Source organism: Manis pentadactyla, chromosome 11 (assembly GCF_030020395.1).
Source record: "Manis pentadactyla isolate mManPen7 chromosome 11, mManPen7.hap1, whole genome shotgun sequence".
Classification (NCBI taxonomy): domain Eukaryota; kingdom Metazoa; phylum Chordata; class Mammalia; order Pholidota; family Manidae; genus Manis; species Manis pentadactyla.
The window spans coordinates 75,669,328-75,687,192 of record NC_080029.1 but is presented as its reverse complement, the minus strand read 5'-3'; the positions used below and the strand labels follow the sequence as shown (position 1 = coordinate 75,687,192).

Below are 17,865 nucleotides of genomic sequence, written 5' to 3'. Positions count from 1 at the left end.
TGTGTGCTTAATACATGTTTGCCAAAGGAATACATGAAAGAATGACAGCAGTGTGCTTTCAGACACAGAGGCTTGAAGCCCTGGCTCATCGGTGACAACTCCACTTCTTTTCCTGCACATCCAGGAAGTTGCCAAGTCCTGTTGATCTTCCTCTATGATGCTTCTCACATTCTTTTTCATTGCAAAGGATACCACCCTTGGGCTTTTTATCTCTTTACTCCTGAATTACTGAAATATTCTCCTAACCGATTATCTGGGCCCAAACTGTGCTAATTCATTTTGAAAAGAAGCAGATGGATTTTCCTAAAAGACCATCTCAATCTTCTCCTCACCTGCTTCAAAAGGATCTGTAAAGTCCAGCCCCTAATCATGGGATTCAAGGCCTTCCATAATATGCTCCCAACTTAACATTATTTCTCTGCTCCAAAGTCCCTACTCATGGAGACCTCAAAAAGGAAAGGTACAAATGGTTAAGTGCTGCTGTCAGTGAGAATGTGAATTGGTGCAGCCACAATCGAAAACAGTGTGGAAGTGCCTCAAAAAAATTAAAAATAGAACTTTATGTGTCCAACAATTCCACTTTGTGGGTATTTCTCCAAAAGGAAGAAATTATATATATACATATATACAGATATATTATTCAGCCATAAAAAAGAAGAAAATCCTGCCATTTGTAACAACATGGATGAACCTTGAGGTTATTATGCTAAGTGAGATAAGTCAGACAAAAATAAATAAATACTGTATGATCTCACATATATGGAATCCAACAAAACTGAACTCTTAGACACAGAGAGTAGATTAGTGGTTAATGGGGGCTGGGGGGTGGAGAAAATGGGGAAACAGTGGTCAAAGGGTATATATTTCCAGTTACAAGAGGAATAAGTTCTGGGAATCTAATAAACAGCAAGGTGACTATAGTTAAAGATACTGTATTGTACATTTAAAGTTGCTTTGAGTAGATTTTAGATGTTCTCACCATACCAGCAACAATGAAAATAGAAGGATGTGTTAACTAACCTTATTATGGTAAATACTTTGAGATACATACATGTATCAAGTCACTATTTGTACACTTAAAACTTACACAATGTTGTATGTCATTTTTATCTTAGTAAAATCAAGGGTTGGGGGGAGGAAAAACATAAGTGCTGTAGTTCAGAGGTGGGAGAGGAGGTCAGTATCCACTGGGGTGAAGTTAGGGAACCAAAAGGCTTTGCCGAGAAGGTCTGGATTCATTTCCCTAAACACTACCATTTGGGTCCCACTGCTCCTCAAAGCCACAACAGCCTCTGCTCTCCCAACCTGTAGCTGGGAAGGATTTTTCAAAACAGGTGTTACTTAAGCCAGACTTTGAAGGGTAGGATTCAAATAGATAAAGGAGAGGTGAGAAATGTGTTAGGAACAGAGTGAAAAGAGGTTGTGGTGGATGGATTAGGATTGGACCATAACGGATGGGCCTTAAATGCCAGCCTGGTATGGAGAAGGTGGTTTGGCTTTGATATTGTAGCCCTTCAAGATTTCCTCGTAGAAGAGGCACAGGATTTGAGCGATAACTTAGAAAAACATGTCCTTGAGCAGGATGAGAGAGGAGATTAGATGGGGAGACTAGGGGTTGGCCAGTCAGGAGGCCATTCACCTGTCCCGATCTGTCTTGATAATGGCCTGACCTAAGGAGGTGGCAACCCATCCATATATAAAGTGTCTAAGACTTAGTCTTTAGAAAGAGGAGACATTCTTATCTCTTCAGTAAGATTCCCAGGTGGTCCTGCACAAAGGAAGGGAGGACTGGCTGGACTGTAGCATGATCTCTTGCTTTCTCCAGTCTTCCCATGACATATTGACACTTGCCCTTAGTACTGAGACTCCAGGAAGCTATGATGCCACAGCCCCACCTGCCATCATGATGGCTGGAGGGGTCAGGCTCTTTCCTTTGTGTGTGGGTCTGTTTCTTTGAATGAACCCATACCTACAGCACCCCTTTGAGCTGCAGAGTTTAATAAAATACACTGCATATGGTTCAGTTGCAGTCAGCCACTCTGCCCCACTCTACGTCTACTTTCTCTGAAGGACCAGATGTCAGGGTTTACCAACCCCATCCCTTGGCCACCCTTGGCCACCCTTGGCATTATGGGGTCATGGTCAGCTGTTTCTCCCATCTTGGGCCTACAAACTAGCTTTCTTGCCATTGTGAACTATTAGAGAAGCCATACTGCCAAAGGGCTGTCAGGAACCCCATCTTCATATGCAGATGGAGGCTCCTATTCACCCTCAAAGTAGAGGAGAAAGAGAGCTCCAGGTTCTAGCTTTCCTTCACCCTAGCCCTTCAGGTAGCTGAGGTCCCCCCCACCCGCCTGCCACAACCCATCCCACACAAGGCTCTCTTGCTATTCTCTCTTTTTCCTTCTCTCAATCCATTTCTCTTTACCCACCTTGACCATGAGGTGAAAATGTGAGTTGAACATCATAGTTCCCTGGCCCTAGAGCCCTGAGGACAGAACCCACATCAAGGACCCCTGCCTCAGTGGGCCCACAGCACTGTCTTCTGGCTGTGTCAGAGCACTAACTTGTCTTTACACTCTTTCAGAGCAGGGACAGAGCCTGTCTTTGCTGCCTGCTGCCCCAGAAACACCAGAGTGACCCAGGTCTGCTCCTTCCACTGGTGCCTCCTTTCCTTGGCAGTTAGCCCAGCCTCACCCCATCCAGGTGTTTGGAGGATGAGAGACAGGAGACTCCTTGGGCAACACTCAGGTGTGTCATGGGCAGCGTCTTCCCAGCGGTGGAGACGCCTCTGCCTAGTCCTGTCTGCCCGCAGTGGTCGGTCCTCTGAGGAGGAGGGGTCTGCTGCATCAGCTAATCCCAAAGCCTGATTTGGGGTTAGGGAGAATTGAAGCCACAGGTCACGTGCCTTCCTTGCTGGTTCTGGCTACAGCCCAGCTTCTCCTTAGCGTCTCTTCCCCCACCTGACTCCAGCCCACAAATCCCTGCCTTGCTCTTTCCAACCTTCACTCAGTCCCAGGGATGGCTCTGCAGGATGTGTGCAAGTGGAAGGTCCCTGACCCCCAGGAACCATCCCTGCATCTGCCTCAGGTTGGTGGCTGGGCTGTGCCCCGGGGCTGTGCCCCTCAAACTTTCCTGCGGCTCCACAGCCCCAGGCTGGCCCATGGCACCACCACCCTGGCCTTCCGCTTTCGTCATGGAGTCATTGCTGCAGCTGACACACGCTCTTCCTGCGGCAACTACGTGTGCTGCCCGGCCTCATGCAAAGTCATCCCTGTGCACCAGCACCTCCTGGGCACCACCTCTGGCACCTCTGCCGACTGTGTCACATGGTACCGGGTGCTACGGCGGGAGCTGCGGCTGCGGGCACTGAGGGACGGCCAGCTGCCCAGCGTGGCCAGTGCTGCCAAGCTCTTGTCAGCCATGATGGCCAGCTACCGGGGACTGGATCTCTGTGTGGCCACTGCTTTGTGTGGTTGGGACCGCTCCGGCCCTGCCCTCTTCTATGTCTACAGCGACGGCACCCGTCTGCAGGGGAACATCTTCTCGGTGGGCTCTGGCTCTCCCTATGCCTATGGTGTGCTAGACCGTGGCTACCGCTACGACATGACCACCCAGGAAGCCTACGCCCTGGCTTGCCGTGCTGTGGCCCATGCCACCCGTCGCGATGCCTACTCAGGGGGGTCTGTAGACCTTTTCCATGTGCGGGAGGGCGGATGGGAGTACATGTCACGTAACGATGCCTGGGTGCTGTACGCACAGCTGCAGGAGCTCCCAGAGCTGGACGAGGAGGACGAGGAGGAAGCCAGCCAGGCCCACCCTGAGCCTGTCAACTGCCACAGGGCTGATGAAGGTGTAGAACTCTGTGGGGGCCAGCCTGGGAGAGTCCAGGATGCCTGCAGAGACTGAGACGCTGTGAGGAGCAGAGGGAGTGGGTGAAGGACGGGCCAGCAGCCCCACAGCAACTGACTCCAGCTCTTCTGAGTTCCTGGCTTCATTTGTTCCCAGTCCCATCCCTTTCTGCCTCCTGGAGCTATTGATGGCTCTGTCCAACATGTTCCTATTGATACTCTATATTGGTCCAGCTTCTTTCTCGGCACCAAGTCCTTCTCTCTGCAAACACTGCGTGCCTGCTGCATGCCAGACGCTGTGCTAGGTGCTAGACCCTCTTTTCTTGCCATTTTCTTTTCTGCTTTTTTCCATCCTATCTCTGGTCTCTTCTTTCCATTTTAGTCCTCATCTCAGCTTTGAGTCTTTGTCATTTTCTCACCTTGGTAAGGTTGCATAGCTGGGAGCAAAATGAGGTGGGGATAGTAGTCAAAGGGGGGGGGACAGTGCAACGTGGACACTCCCTCGGTGGTGACAGGCTTCTCACACCTGCTGCTCTTCTGCCACCCCGCCATCTGCTTGACTCTAATGACCGTAAACATTGCTCCCTTACTGAATGCAGTTCTCATGATAACTCTTTGAGGTAAAAATTATCCTCAGCTTACAGGAGAGGAAACAAGTTCAAAGGGGCATGGCCACACAGAGATCCAGCCCCGGTAGCGGGCCATCAAGGCTGACAAGAGCTTGGCAGCACTGGCCACGCTGGGCAGCTGGCCGTCCCTCAGTGCCCGCAGCCGCAGCTCCCGCCGTAGCACCCGGTACCATGTGACACAGTCGGCAGGGTACATCGCGCAGTGCGGGGTGGTGACGAAGCCGGGCAGGGGTCCTCCTCCCAGGCCCTCTTCCCTGCAGGCATCTGGGGTGAGAGTAGCTGGGTCAAGTCCCTGCCTGGTGTCCAGGGATGAAGGAGCCCAGGGGAGCCCGAGGTCCTGGGGAGGGGTGCACCCAAGGAAGCTGCCTGCGCCCGGTCTCATGTGGCCTCCCCACCAGGGCCTGGAGCCTGGCCACAGCCCACCCATGTGCTCTGCTTTCCGGCCTGTAACTGCTGTCGCCAGACTTCTCTTTCCTTTCCTTTGCCTTCTTTCCAGCCTCTCCTTCCTGTTGCTGCCTCTGGGGGATGGAGAAAAGAGGGTGGGGGCTGTGTGGGTGCTGGCACATCTGCTCCTGCCTGGCCTGCCCCCCATGGGATGTGGAAATACAGGCTGACATCTGCAGGAGGGTCACCCCTACCCCTCACTCTGCACCTCATGTTGGGGAGAAAGCATAGTTGACCAAGAGGTGGGGTCCAAAGGAAGGCTGCTGAACCTTCTCGTTCATCCCACTCCCTCAGCGTCCAGTCTGAAGATGAGTAGCCACCTTTCCTCCCTCCTGGCCACCCCTCCCCCCAGCTTCCAGCCCAGCCCGGAGCCCCAACCTTGCACCTCAGGCTAAGAATTCCTCCAGGCAGAAGCTGGCTGGAGAGAGGAGCCCTTCAGGCTTCACTTTCCTGAGAATGACTTGGAGGAGGGAGGGAAGGTCAGGGAGCCCAGGAAGGAAAACAGAGCGGCAGAGGGAAGGAAATTGTGGTGGGGAAGGGGAGCCGCAGAAAGGTGCCCCATACAAGAGAGGTCTAGCCTTTGAACCAGGGTCCAGGCATCTGACTGGTGGCCTGCACAGCAACTCTTCACCCCTTGTGCACTCCTCAGCCTCGGGAGGAGTGTAGGACTCTGGGAATGATAATCGGAAGTCAGGGACCAGTGGACCAGCCTAGCTCTGCAGCACAGGAGGAAGGGCAGCTTTTGCCTGGGTCAAGTGTTTGACTGCCTCCAGCATAAGAGGGTGCATCTCCATGTGCAGAGATGTGTGGGTCTGTGTCCAGGTGTGTGTGATCTGGGACAGGTATGTGCTCGTGCATATGGCAGGTGATGCAGGTGTGGTCCTGTGTGCAAAGACAGGGAACAGACTGGAAGGGAAATGAAATGCAGCATCTGGGTAAGGAGAGAGGCCCCTAATGGGAAGAAAGCCAGGCCTTTGTGAAAGCCACTTCTTTTTTGAGAAAAATGGTGGGAGCAGGGCTCACCACCCTGGTTCGCTACTTCTGCATGTTTTTCTACCCCATCTTACAGCCCCCGGAGTGAAAAAGGCAGGGTGAGGGATGCTCAAGACTCCTTGTTTTCCCATAACCCAGACAGAGAGGGTGGAACAGGAGAGAGCCCTCATGCTTGTGGTCTCCTCCCATTCCTCTCCCCTACTCTTCCTTCCCTTTCCCTGGTCCTTCTCCTTTACTCCCTTTGACAAACTCTGTCCTTCCAGATGATGAGGTATTTGAGAACAAAGATAAGCCAAAGGGTCTTGCTGACAAGACTGCTTCCCTACCCCCTGTACTTTCCCTCCAAGTTAATGAGTCGAGGAGGATCTCAGGAAAGGGGTAGGGAGGGCAGGAAGACAGGCGAAGGCCGGCCTCCCACCGCAGTGTACCCCTCACTGCCTGGTGGTGGCCCAGGAGCCAGCCCCTCCTTTCTCCACTTATTCCTGAAGGCTGATGCAGAATCAGGGCAGGCCCAAAGGGGCATAGATCTCACCTGTCCTGCCTAAACTGGGAGACCTTGTCCCTCTGGCACTCTGCTTGGGGTGCTGCCTTCTTATGGTTCCTTCAGGGGACAGACAGCCTGCCTTTGGCACAGGCCTGTTTAGTTCCAGGCTCCAGCAGGTCCACTGACAACTCCAGCACTGGAGTGAGGGTCCTTGTTCTCTCACCACCTGGTTGCCCTAACCAAGCAGGCGTGGAAGGTGTGACAGGCCTCTTCCCATTGGAGACGCTTTCCCTGATTGCCAGCACCCCACACCTGGAGGGGTGGGGCACAAGGACCTGTCCTGATTCACCTACTCAGGAGCCCTGCCTGAAGTCAGAAGGTGTGGGGGCTTATTCTGGTTGCTGGGTGGGTTTCTCCTGTGCTCAAGGAGTGCACAGGGAGAGACGCTGGCCACTCTGCTCTGCTCCCTCCCCAGTTGACTTTGAGCACCTTGAGAAGCCACCTCCCTGGTGCCTCTCCCTTCTTCTCTGTGCTCTGTGCAGAGTAAGATGAGGGACTAGGGAGAATTAAGGGTGGGGGCAGGGGGCCCAGATGGGACTGTGCCATCTCACCTGGTGCACCCTTCTCCACTTGGTAGCACAGGCCCCTGGAGGGACTGACTTGCCCCCTCTGCTGCTCCTATTCACATTTTTTCCTAGTCTGGAACCCCTGTTCCTTTCTTCTTAGTCTTTCATCTCTCCTCCTCTTTTCACTAGCTCTCACCCACACTTCTCCTTCCCACCCTCCCTTTTGGTCAGTCCCCACATCTTAACTTCCTTAGACAGTTTGAGACCAAAAGGGAACCCAGAGAGCTGGTTGTGGGAGTGGGGATACAAGTCATTATCTCCTCGTATCTTGATAGAGAGGGACTTGAAATGGACTGTCCCACAAAGGAGAAGGAATGAGCTGGAGGGCATAAGATGGGGCCTCTCCTCCCATCTTTGGCCCAGTGAAGCTCTATACAGAAACCTGAGTGCCAAACAGAAACAGGGCTCCAGAGTTACAAAATAAAGTGTTTGTTTATTATGAAATTAGAGATGGGGGCCCCTCCCCTTCCTCCCTCTTTCCCCTTGGACAGCTTCTTCCCCCTCCTCCCCTCCCCCCCCACTGGGGCCTGGGGAGCACACAAGTTAAAGCCCAGAGCAGGCCCGACAGCTGGACAGAGCTCCAGGGAGGCAGCCCTGGGGGCTGGAGCTCTCACCCTGGGAGGTGGGATGGCTCCCCCTCTCTGCCAGAGGCAGTGGAGCCAGGATGAGGCCATGAGTGATGGATGGAACCATGCGGGCAGGTCTGTAAAGACAGGAGAGTCTGGGTTAGAGGTGGTGACTGGGGGAGAGCTTCAGGCCATCCCGTGCCCCATGTGGTCTAGGGGCACTGACCTGGGGCAGAACATCCCCTGCAGGAGGGTGGGCAGCAGTGGCTGGCAGTTTCTCTTGCTTTTGGGATGGGCAACAGAAAAAAACAAAAAGCTCATCACAGGGACAAGAGAAAATGCAGGCAGATGTGGGCAGGAGACAGACACAGAGCATGTGTGTGGGCAAGGGAGACAGAAGGCCTCTGTGAGAAATTTAGAATCAGGGAGACAAAAACAGAGCCACGAGAAAGTGGAATCACAGTGAGAGAACAGAGATTCTGAGTCGGAGCCATATAACCCAGACCCAGATAGGGAGAGTGTTAGAGACAGAGATGCCTGGAGAGACACACACAGACAACTCAGGAGGAAGAAGGTAAGGGGGAGGTTGCTCAGCATAAGTTGGCAGGAAGGATGTAGGGACAGGAGGAGGCGTGGTGGCCCCTGGGCTGCTGCCGCCTGCTTGGATCCCTGGCCAGGTCACTCAGAGGGCCTGCATCGGCTGCCCCAACACGGCGGGCAGGGCCATGGCCGGCTCTCATGGGGCTGGGGGCTCCTTGGCCCCATAGAGCTCGGCCAGGGTATGGAAGAGTGGCCCCCAGTCGTCCAGTGGTTCCGCGGGGCCGGGGCCAACGCCGGCCTCGCTGCATGAGCCCAGGGAGCTGAGGGAGCCACAGGAGGAGCCCCGGCCCTCGTAGCCGTACACCTGCACGGAGTCGTAGGGTGGCACACTGGGGTCATCATCCACCTCACGGAGCCGCAGCGCTAGGAGCTGGGCCACGTCGGCAGGGCCAGGTGGCCTGGGCTGGCGAGATGCCCTGGCCCGGGGCAGCACATCGAGGCGCGCAGGCGGGCCTGGGGCCAGCGGGGAGGCCCCGTCGGGGTTCTGCAGGGCACTGATGTCAAAAGCCTCCGTGTCCTCTTCCCCGCCTCCCTCATCATCGTAGGTGATAATGTTCTCACGGACGTCTTCCTCCTCCAGCACCATCAGTGCTTCCTGCTTTTGCCGCTGCAGGGCCACGAAAAGCACCACTAGGGCTGCAGGATAGGCACAAACAGGCCGCTGAGCCGGTCGGGCCCGGAACAGGGCGGCCTGGTTCCACTCTGAACTGCAGGCAGACGGGTGTGGTGTCAGAGGAGGCAGTGTGGCCAAGGGGTGGCAAGTTCTCGGTCTGACATCTGGCAAACCTCATTTCACTTCACTGCTTACTTGCTGTGTGCCCATGGGAAGTAGCTTAACTTCTCTGAACCTCTCTGACCCTTAGACTGCTTGTGTGGAGAAGAGGGAAACTATTTACATCTTAGGGTTGTTGGAAGGTTTAAGTGAAATACCACAAGGGGATATGCCATGAGTCACATGCGGCCCAGGTTCCCAGCTTAGTAAACAGGTTTTTGGCTGTTACTGTCATCATGGCTTGGTATGTCAGGGACATGACACCAGAGCTTTTCTCTCAGATGCATCAGGTGATGAGAAAATCCAGGCATGAGGGTTCCTTCAAGCTCTAGGCCAGATTTTCCCAATTCCAGAGGTCCTGACTCCTTTCCACACTACGTGTGTGTGGACCCCACATCTATGTCCCACTGTGGCCTGACTCACCAAGCAGGGTGCCCACACAGGTGACGATGGCAAGCAGGGCCCCGGTGCTGAGTCCAGTGGGTGAGAGCTGAGCCTCAGGCTGGCAGGATGCCACGGAGCCGTCAGGCCGGCAGCGGCACATGCTGATAGTCACCGTGGCAGTGCTGCTCAGGGGCGGCTGCCCCCAGTCCCACATCTCAACAGGGACCAGGTAGGGGGCCTGGCGGGCTGGAGCAGGGCGAGAAGGCAGCAGCAGGCTTGCCGAGCCATCTGTGGGAGAGGGAAGGTGTTGGGGCATCTTCTGGGACACCTTCCCATGGACACACTTCCCATTTTGCAAAGAGCAAATGTACAAATCCACATCTACCTTCTGTTGGGTGGAGGGCCCAGATGGGTGGGCAGGGATCCGGCAGGCCGGACTGGGGGGTGGAGGAGGAGAGGAGGAGACACGGGCATGGGCATGGTTGTAGGAAGCCACCCACCTCGGTTGTCCCGGACAGTGAAGTTGGCATCAGGGCCCAGAGGACCCTGAAGGGAGATGCGACTACTATTGCCGACTTCATCTCTGTCCAGGGCCCGGATGACCTGAATTAGCTGGAAGGAAGAAGAGAGGCCTTGTATGGAGTGGGTTGCTGAAGGTCTTGAGGTCCCAACCCCTCTGCCTCAGCGGCTCACCTGGCCAGGGGCTGCAGAATCACACACAAAGGTATCGTAGGGCTCTGCCAGCTGGGGAGCATTGTCATTCTCATCCAGGGTCTGGATGGCCACTTGCACATGGGAGGCCTGTGCGGAGCTGTCTGAAGCCAGAACATGAACACACACACCCCATACATGCACACACAACACACACGTGGTGGGTGTGGATGCCACATGTAGCACATAGCATGCACATGTAATACACGATATATACATGCAGTATGCAAGCAGCAAGGTTGCGAAATGAATGGAACACCACCAAGTGCATGCAACATTCATGCAGTACCCAACATATGTGCAGTATATACTCAGCAGGAAGGTAGTGCCCATGATACACATATACAATAACCCACATGAAGGACACATGCACCGTAAATGAAAGGTAAGTAGAAGATGCACACAGAAAATAGCCATGAAATATAAAACACATTCATACCATGTAAAAAAATGCAACATACATGAAATGGATATTTGACATATACAGTGAATGTAGTACCACCCCCGACCCCAGAGCCAAGAATGCATTTTCATGCACAATACCAGTGGGAGGACCCACACGCACATGAACACACACACACACACACACACACACACGCACACACGCACACCCTATCAGAGGTCTAGCAGGCTGTGGTGTAGCAATGTCACTTAGAGTTGACCTTGGGGAGGGAGGAGCTGCATGATGCACAGGGTACAGAGCCAGGCCAGCCTGGGCACCACAGCCAGACTCAGGCTCCCTGTTCATCTGCCCCTTCATCAGGTGGCTCGCCACCATTACCCTGCCTCGCTCCTCACTAGGGTAATGGCTAATGCCATCCCAGAGAATGGAAACAGGAATCCCTGCCCACCTCGCTGCTCATTGCTCCTAGGCTGAGCCTCTGGAAAAGTTGGGGGAGAGCTGGCTGGCCCTTCTTGTCAAGGGGCTGAGGTCACAGCCTGGGCAGAGGAGGCTGAGTGGACTCCGAGCTAGGGCACCTGGGAGACCCCAGAGACAGGACAGGGCTAGGCCTATTCCTTCATTGAAGTAAGGGCCCAGGACCTGCTGGTTGATAGCAGGGTTTGGTGAGGAGCAGGAGGGCAAGAAGACAGTGAGGGGAACACACACACACACACACACGTGTGCACGCACAGACATATACACAGGGCTATGTATACACAGGCAGCTACAAACATACTTATATATACACACAGGGACATTCACATGGACAGACACACATGCACTGCCACATAACAGACAGCTCTCTGGACACAAAAACTCATACGCATACAATGCAACACCTAGGTGAAGCAGCGTGGTGGAGGAGGTAACTGCTCAGACTCTGCAGCGTGACTGGGTCTGCCAGCTCCACTACCTAGTGTCTGTGTGACCTTGGGAAGTTACTTGACTTGTCTTTGCCCGAGTCTTCATTTTAAAATGGGGAGATAATCATGCCTCCCTCATAAAGTTGTAGTGATGATTATGAATTAATCCATATTTTGTATTTAGAACAGTGCCTGATATGCAAGAAGTAACATTATTATCTGTCTGTGAATATTCATGTACACAAAACAATATATACAAACAGCTACTTGTACCTATTACTACACACATCCAATTACACGTGGGCAAATACTATAAATGTAATTCTACACACTCAACTACACACACATATATATCCAATTACAGATATGTACTCATATATATGTGTGTGTGTATATATATGGATTTTCCACATACATGGAGTTACACACACACATAAGTAGACACGCACATAGCTCTCCACTGACATGTCTAGGCATTTGTGTGCAGTGACAGTGCCCATACCCAAGACATAGCCAATGTAGGAGGCCCTGGGGTGTGAGCAGGTGCTGACAAGGGCAGTTCACAGAGAGGAGGGAGGTTACCCTGTGTCCATGGACCAGGGCTGCCCAGAGGCAGCCAGACCGTGCTACTGGTGACTGGTGACACACAGGGCCATCACACAGAGCTGGCTGCTTTCTGCCACATGGCCTCCCTGGAAGGGGCTGCTAGGGGTCCCCCCAGAGGAGATGCCTAGCCTTGAGCTGGCCCTTGGCCTCAGCCTGAAGCAGAGTGGCCAGGGTGCAGGCTGGCCTCATTAGGGGTCAGGAGCTATTTGAGGTTAGGTTTGTTTCCTGATTGGGGAAAGTCAGGTGTGGGGGCAAACCAAAGGTCAGCCCAACACTAGGGCAGAGCCACTGCACCCAGCCCAGGAGACCAGGAGGCCTGCCTGGTGGGATTGATGCAGGCTGGGGACCCAGCAGCTGTGCACTGGTGAGGGTGTGTTGGCAGTGACCGCCCTTCCCACCCCATGCTCAGGAATGGCTGCTCTGTTGGGAGGCTGCTGCATTCTCCTGGGCCTGAGGGGGCCCAGGCCTCCTCACCAAGCTCTGTGGCCAGCACTGTGAGGTTGTGCCAGACACGAGCCTCGCGGTCCAGGGGCACTGCTGTGCGGATGGTGCCGTCTTCAGGCTCGATAGAGAAGCAGCGCTCTGGATCCGTAGGAGGGAGGATGGAGTATCTGGGAAAGATGGAGCTGAGCTGGGGGCTGATCTGGGGGGCAGGGTGCGAGCTTGCTGCTGCTCCTCCCTCCCTCTGTTCACCTTGCTGGGCCTCATGACTCATCTGGGCAAAGGGCCGGAGCTTGTTGGGTGGAGCCTGCCCATGCACCCAGAGCCATAATTCATGTTAGGGTCTCCTTAAAAGACAAATGTTCCTGGGAAGTCACCAACATTAAACAGCTGCCCTAAGACTCATGGGGACTGGGTTTCATGGGGATGGGAAACGAGAGATGGGAAGGGGTGGAAGCAGGGATAAATGCTGCCTGTCTTTCAGACCGCTGGGCTCTGTTCTGGGGATCCAGGGACCTGTGTTGCAGGTGTGCTCTGCCTTAGACCAGCTGTATGACCTTGGGCAAATCATTTAACCTCTGCTTACTCAACTACAAAATGGGAATGACACCAGCACCTCGCTCAGTGCTGTGACAGGGATGCTGTGTGGACAGGTGGAAAGAGTGGCTCTTCTCGAGGCAGACAAATCTGGATTTGAATCTCAGCTCTGCTATTACTGTGTGACCTTGGGTAAGTTACTTACCCTCTCAGGGCCTCGCCTCTAAAACAACTGATGATGACAATGCCTATTTCACAGGGCTGTTGTGAGCCCCAAATGTTATCAAGTGGGTGAAATGGGAAGCACTGAGGGAGTAATAACAGTGGTAGCGATCAGTTGATCAATCGCATTACTCAGATGAGATGGTATCTGCTGGCACCACCACTGGGAGGTGCCACTATTATTCATGTGGAAGGATGGGTGGAGAGTTGAGGAGTGGTTAGCCAGGTCCTCTAGCCCTCCCCTGTCCCCCAGGCTGGCGGCAGACAGACCTCTGCTAGGAGATGAGTGAGATTTATAGTAGAGGGGGCATGTCCTTGGGTGGGAAGAGCCTGCCACTAGGTTCCTTTCCCAGGCAGACCCTGGCCCAGCCCACACTCCAGCTCACCTGATGGGGCTGGCAGGGGAATCCAGGTCAGCGGCTGAGACCCGGCCCACCAGGGTCCCGGGAGCCTTGTTCTCAGGAACTGCCAGCTGGTAGGTAGTCTGTGTGAAGGCAGGTGGCTCTGGGGCATCCTGCACAGCCACATGCACAGAGGCCACGTCTTTGAAAGGCCCTCGCCGCAGGTAGGCTGGGTCGATGAGCGTGTTGGTGGCCTCCACTCGGAAGGAGTAGGAGCGACGGCCCTCGAAGTCTAAGGGCTAGGGTGAAGGGCGATGGAGCAACTGATGTATGTGGAAACGAGTGTAGACCCAGGCTCCCAGGTGAGAAGCCCCTTTTCCACACATACCCAGTGCTTAGCCCTCCTGAGAGGAAAGGCAGGCACCAGAGGGGCAGTAGCCTTGGGGGTCGGGGTCGGTAACTCTAGGTCTACTGCCAGCTCCAAGTAGATCTGCGGCATGAAGGCTTGAGTCAGTCACTTCCCCTTTCTGGAACCCAGGCCCTCATGTGAAAGATCTCTACGCTCCAATACAGCAGACCTGAGTCTATTCTAGCCCAGTTAGAAGTGTGCCCTGTGTGGCAGGAGGCAGATATGAGTGAGTCTGCAAATGTCAGCAGACAGGAGGCTAACCTTGCGGACTGTGAGTAGCCCATCTCGACCCTGGGAGTCTGTGCCGATGCTGAAGGTCTCGGACCCCTCCCCATCCAGGATGCTGTACGCCATGAGGGCATTGTCTCTCAGGTCTGGGTCCTGGGCCCTCAGCCGGCCAACCAGGGTGCCCGGCTCAGCCGTCTCTACCACGGAGAACTGGTACAGGCCTTGGGGGGTGGATGGAGGGGAGACTTTCTTAGAGAGGTCCCCAGTCCTCCTCCCTCTCCCAGCACTTCCTTCCCCAGGGGCCTGGCTGGGGGAGGGCTAGGGAGGGAAGGTGTCTCCAGAGGTGGTAGGGGTGGCAAGGTCAAAGGATGGTTCAGCAGCAGCACTGGCTCCTTACTCTGAGGGAACTTGGGGGGGTTGTCGTTGACATCGCTGAGGGTGACCGTCACTGTAGTGCTGCCCGACAGCCCCCCCATGTGGCCGCCCATGTCCTTGGCCTGAATCACCACCAAGAACTCCTCCTGTGTCTCCCGGTCCATGTTGGGGATGGCGGTGCGCACCACTCCTAGGGAGAGAGGACCGGTCAGGGGCACCTGTGCCCATGGCTGCCCCACAAGCTCCTGAGTTCTATCCTTACCAGTCTGGGGATCCACGGAGAAGAATGGCAGTCCATCCAGCACGGTGTACACCAGCTTGGCACTGTTCCCATAGCTGGGGTCATCAGCATCGTGAGCAGTCACCTGGATCACTGATGTCCCTGTGGGGGATCCCGGCACCCTACTCATAAAGGGAAGGGCTGGGTGGGGAAGACCAGCAGATGAGGGGGCCTAGACAGGAGAGGGCTGAAATGAAAGAGGTGGGTTCTGGGACAGAAAGCAGAGAGGGAAGGAGGGGTGAGAGTGCTCCAGGGGATGGGACCTGGGAGGCTCACCGACATTGGACATCTCGGGCACTGTGGCATGGTAGGGCCCGAGGGGAAAGATGGGTGGATTGTCGTTGATGTCCTGCACCTTGATGATGAACTCTGATGGGGGCTCGAGAGGCCGGTTGGAGGCTCGGTCCACAGCTTGGGCCAGTAGCACATACTGTGCCTTCTCCTCCCGGTCAAGGCTCTTGGTGACATGGATATTGCCTGTGGCCTCATCGATCACAAATACGGTGCCTGCCCCCTCCCCGGTCAGCAGGTACTTGGTGCGGCCCTCGCCCCTATCCACATCTGAGTGAAGCTGTAGGAGTCAGGGAAAAATGGGGGTGCATTCCAAGCAGAGGGACAGAAGGTTGAAGAATCTAAGTCCCGGATTGGGTGGAGTGTGGGAGTCCTGAGGGACCAAGGTCACTGCAGAAGTGACGAAGTTGCAGGGCAGGGCCTAAGGGCCTCAAGAGTCAGGGTAGACATGGAAGGGGTTGCTCCTTACCTTACCAATAAGGACGGGCTCTGGACCGGCATATTCTTCAATGACAAAGAACTGGTTCCAGACCCAGCTCCTTCGATTCCGCAGCAGTGCTGGTCCTTGGCCCCCTTGGGACCCTGCCCAGGCCCGGGCTGGGGCTACCAGGCACACCATGCAGCCCCAGCCACCCAGCCAGGCCAGCAGGAGCCTCACCAGGCCCCACATGTTTGGGCTCCAGCCAGGGAGTTCACTGCCCCTGGGTGCTGAGACATGAGCTGGCTGGGCAGGGGGGCCGATGTATTGGGTCTACCCCATGGATCCACACCTGCAAGACAGGTAGTTGTTCATGCTCAAGGAAACCCCTATTTCTTCCCCCACCAAAGTTAAATGCTGAAGCGGAGACCTCCAAGGAACCAGACACCCCACTGCCTAGTACCCAGACTAAGGCAGAGCGGACAGTCTGATCCTTCCTTCTACCCAGGCTATGCCTGTATTCACCTCCAGCCCTCCAAGCTGATAAATCTCCAGCCAGTCAACTCTGAGTGGAGAAGCTGGGGAAATGAGAGGCCATGCTGGGAGGGTTTGGAACCCCAAACCTGGCCCCTGTCCTCCCTAGTTGGGCATAAAGCCAGGGGGCTGGAGGAGATGGGGGCTATCAGGAGAAGGGCTTCAAACCCAGAGGCTGGGATTCATGGAGGTGTGGTCTCGGTATCTTGGGTCAGGCTGAGAGATGACATGGAGTGTAGCCTAAAACAGGGTGGAGACCCTATATAAGTCCCTCCTCCTTGGGGAACCCCACCTCCCCAGAACTGGCCCCCAGCCTGTACTGCCAGCTGAAGTCCTTGAAGGGGCCTGGCTCATGAGGCAGATTGGGGCACCAGAGTTGAAAGAAGAGGGGGTAGAGTTGGGGACAGGGCCAGGAGACTGGAGAGGGGGCAGAGGCAAATCCAGAGACTAGAGACAATATGACTGAGAGTGAGACCAAGACCCAGAGACTGTCCGGCAGAGACATAGACAGAAAGGCAGCAAGAGACAGAAGGAAAGAGACTAAATGAAGCAGGCTGGGTGTCTGAAAGGCACACAGAAGTCATAGGTTCCAGGTTTGGGAATGGGTGGGCGGGGAGCAGGGGGCTTTCTCAGCAGGTGTGATGGGCAGGCAGAGGCAGCCCGCAGCTGCGGGCTGAGACCGGAACTTCTTTCTGGGAGAGGGGGCAGCCAGGAGGGGCTGCGGGAAGGCAGCGGGAGAGAAGACACTGCCTGCTGCTGTCTCCTCCCTCTCCTCCTAGGGGGGACCTTCAGGTAGCTGTGGCTACCGCCCCTCCTCCTCCAGAGCAGACACACACCTGACAGTCCTTTCCCTCCCGAGGGAAGAGGGAAGCCGGAGGGGAGCCGGGGACCAGAGAGGGAGGCGGGACTGAGCGAAGGAAAGGGATAGAGGAGTGGGAAACCGGATAGCGGGAAGGGAATAGGAGAGGCGAGGGGAGGAATAGGGGACGGAGAGGAGAGCGCGAAAAGGAAGAGAGAAAGACAGGAAAGGAAAGAAAGGTAGAGGAAGGAAAAGGCAAAGACGAAGAGGAGATGGAGAAAGACCGAGCAGGAGAGAGAGGGAAGGGGCAGAGGAGGCAAACAGGCAGACAGGAGGCTGGGTGAAGAGAAATCAAGGGAGAGGAAAATGGGAAAAGAGGGAGAGATGTGAAGCAAGAAGGGAAAGAGGCGGAGCGCGGGAGAAGGGAGCCGGCAGTAGGCTCCCAGCCGCGGAGCGCACCGCTCTGAAGACAACAGCAGGCTGCGGGCCCCCCGCTGCCCCTCCGCCGATTCCCCACCCGGGGCTCCAGGGCAGGCGCCCTTACCTGGCAGTGCTGAGGAGCCCAGCCCCACGGTGAGCGCCCACACCCGCCCCAGTCGCTGGGTCCCAGGGGCGCAGCCCCAAGCCGATCGGAACCGGAGCCGCGGCTCCGCTGCAGGTCTGAGCGGCCCCGGCGAGAACAAGGGAGCGAGACGGAGGGGGCGGGGGAATGAGGCTCCGCCTGCGGAGGAACGAGGCGGCTCCGCGCCGCGCGGGAGAGAGCCCAGCCTCCGACCCTCCCCGGCCAGCCCGGGCCCGCGCGGCGGGGGCGGGGACGGCGCCTGGCGCCCGCCCCCTCGGCCCTGCCGGGCTATCGGGCGCATACAGATGCGGCGCTCCTCCCGGGTCGGTCCCGCAACGCCCGGCGGGAAAGCCGGGCGGGAGAACGTCCGGGCTACGGCGCCAGGACATTTCCAAGAGCTGACAGGGCAGGGAGGGTGCACCCGGGAGCGCGAAGAGGCCCACACGCCCTCCTGCAG

The 17,865-nt window shown here is 55.7% G+C and overlaps 2 protein-coding genes across 7 annotated transcripts; one reads left to right on the top strand and one right to left on the bottom strand.

Moving 5' to 3' along the window:
* Positions 1-3,021: 3,021 nt before the first annotated feature.
* PSMB11 (proteasome subunit beta 11) lies at positions 3,022-3,909 on the top strand. Its single transcript, XM_036884583.1, has one exon. The coding sequence runs from the start codon at positions 3,022-3,024 to the stop codon at positions 3,907-3,909; it is 888 nt and encodes a 295-aa protein (XP_036740478.1).
* Positions 3,910-7,497: 3,588 nt separating this feature from the next.
* On the bottom strand, positions 7,498-17,535 carry CDH24 (cadherin 24). 6 transcript variants are annotated; one of them, XM_057488584.1, is made up of 14 exons: positions 17,391-17,534; positions 15,565-15,865; positions 15,081-15,375; positions 14,787-14,945; positions 14,547-14,714; positions 14,183-14,370; positions 13,901-14,002; positions 13,558-13,811; positions 12,446-12,582; positions 10,043-10,164; positions 9,850-9,961; positions 9,389-9,637; positions 7,820-8,829; positions 7,498-7,730 (listed from the first exon to the last, which is right to left on the bottom strand). In XM_057488584.1, exons 2-13 carry the CDS (start codon positions 15,763-15,765, stop codon positions 8,330-8,332), a joined length of 2,487 nt encoding a protein of 828 aa, XP_057344567.1. In that variant the 5' UTR covers positions 15,766-15,865; positions 17,391-17,534; the 3' UTR covers positions 7,498-7,730; positions 7,820-8,329. The 6 variants fall into 6 exon arrangements, with proteins under 6 accessions (XP_057344567.1, XP_036740498.2, XP_057344568.1 ...); XM_036884603.2 differs by having other exon boundaries at positions 14,787-14,906; XM_057488585.1 differs by lacking the exon at positions 13,901-14,002.
* Between the last annotated feature and the right edge of the window lie 330 nt (positions 17,536-17,865).

Coding starts and splice junctions, on each gene's coding strand:
- PSMB11 (XM_036884583.1), top strand. CDS start 3,022: ATGGCTCTGCAGGATGTGTGCAAGTGGAAGGTCCCTGACCCCCAGGAA.
- CDH24 (XM_057488584.1), bottom strand. CDS start 15,765: ATGTGGGGCCTGGTGAGGCTCCTGCTGGCCTGGCTGGGTGGCTGGGGC. Junction 14,371..14,546: donor CCCCCCCAAGTTCCCTCAGA/GTAAGGAGCCAG, acceptor CCACCCCCCAAG/GCCTGTACCAGTTCTCCGTG. Junction 10,165..12,445: donor AGTGCTGGCCACAGAGCTTG/GTGAGGAGGCCT, acceptor TTCTGGCTTCAG/ACAGCTCCGCACAGGCCTCC.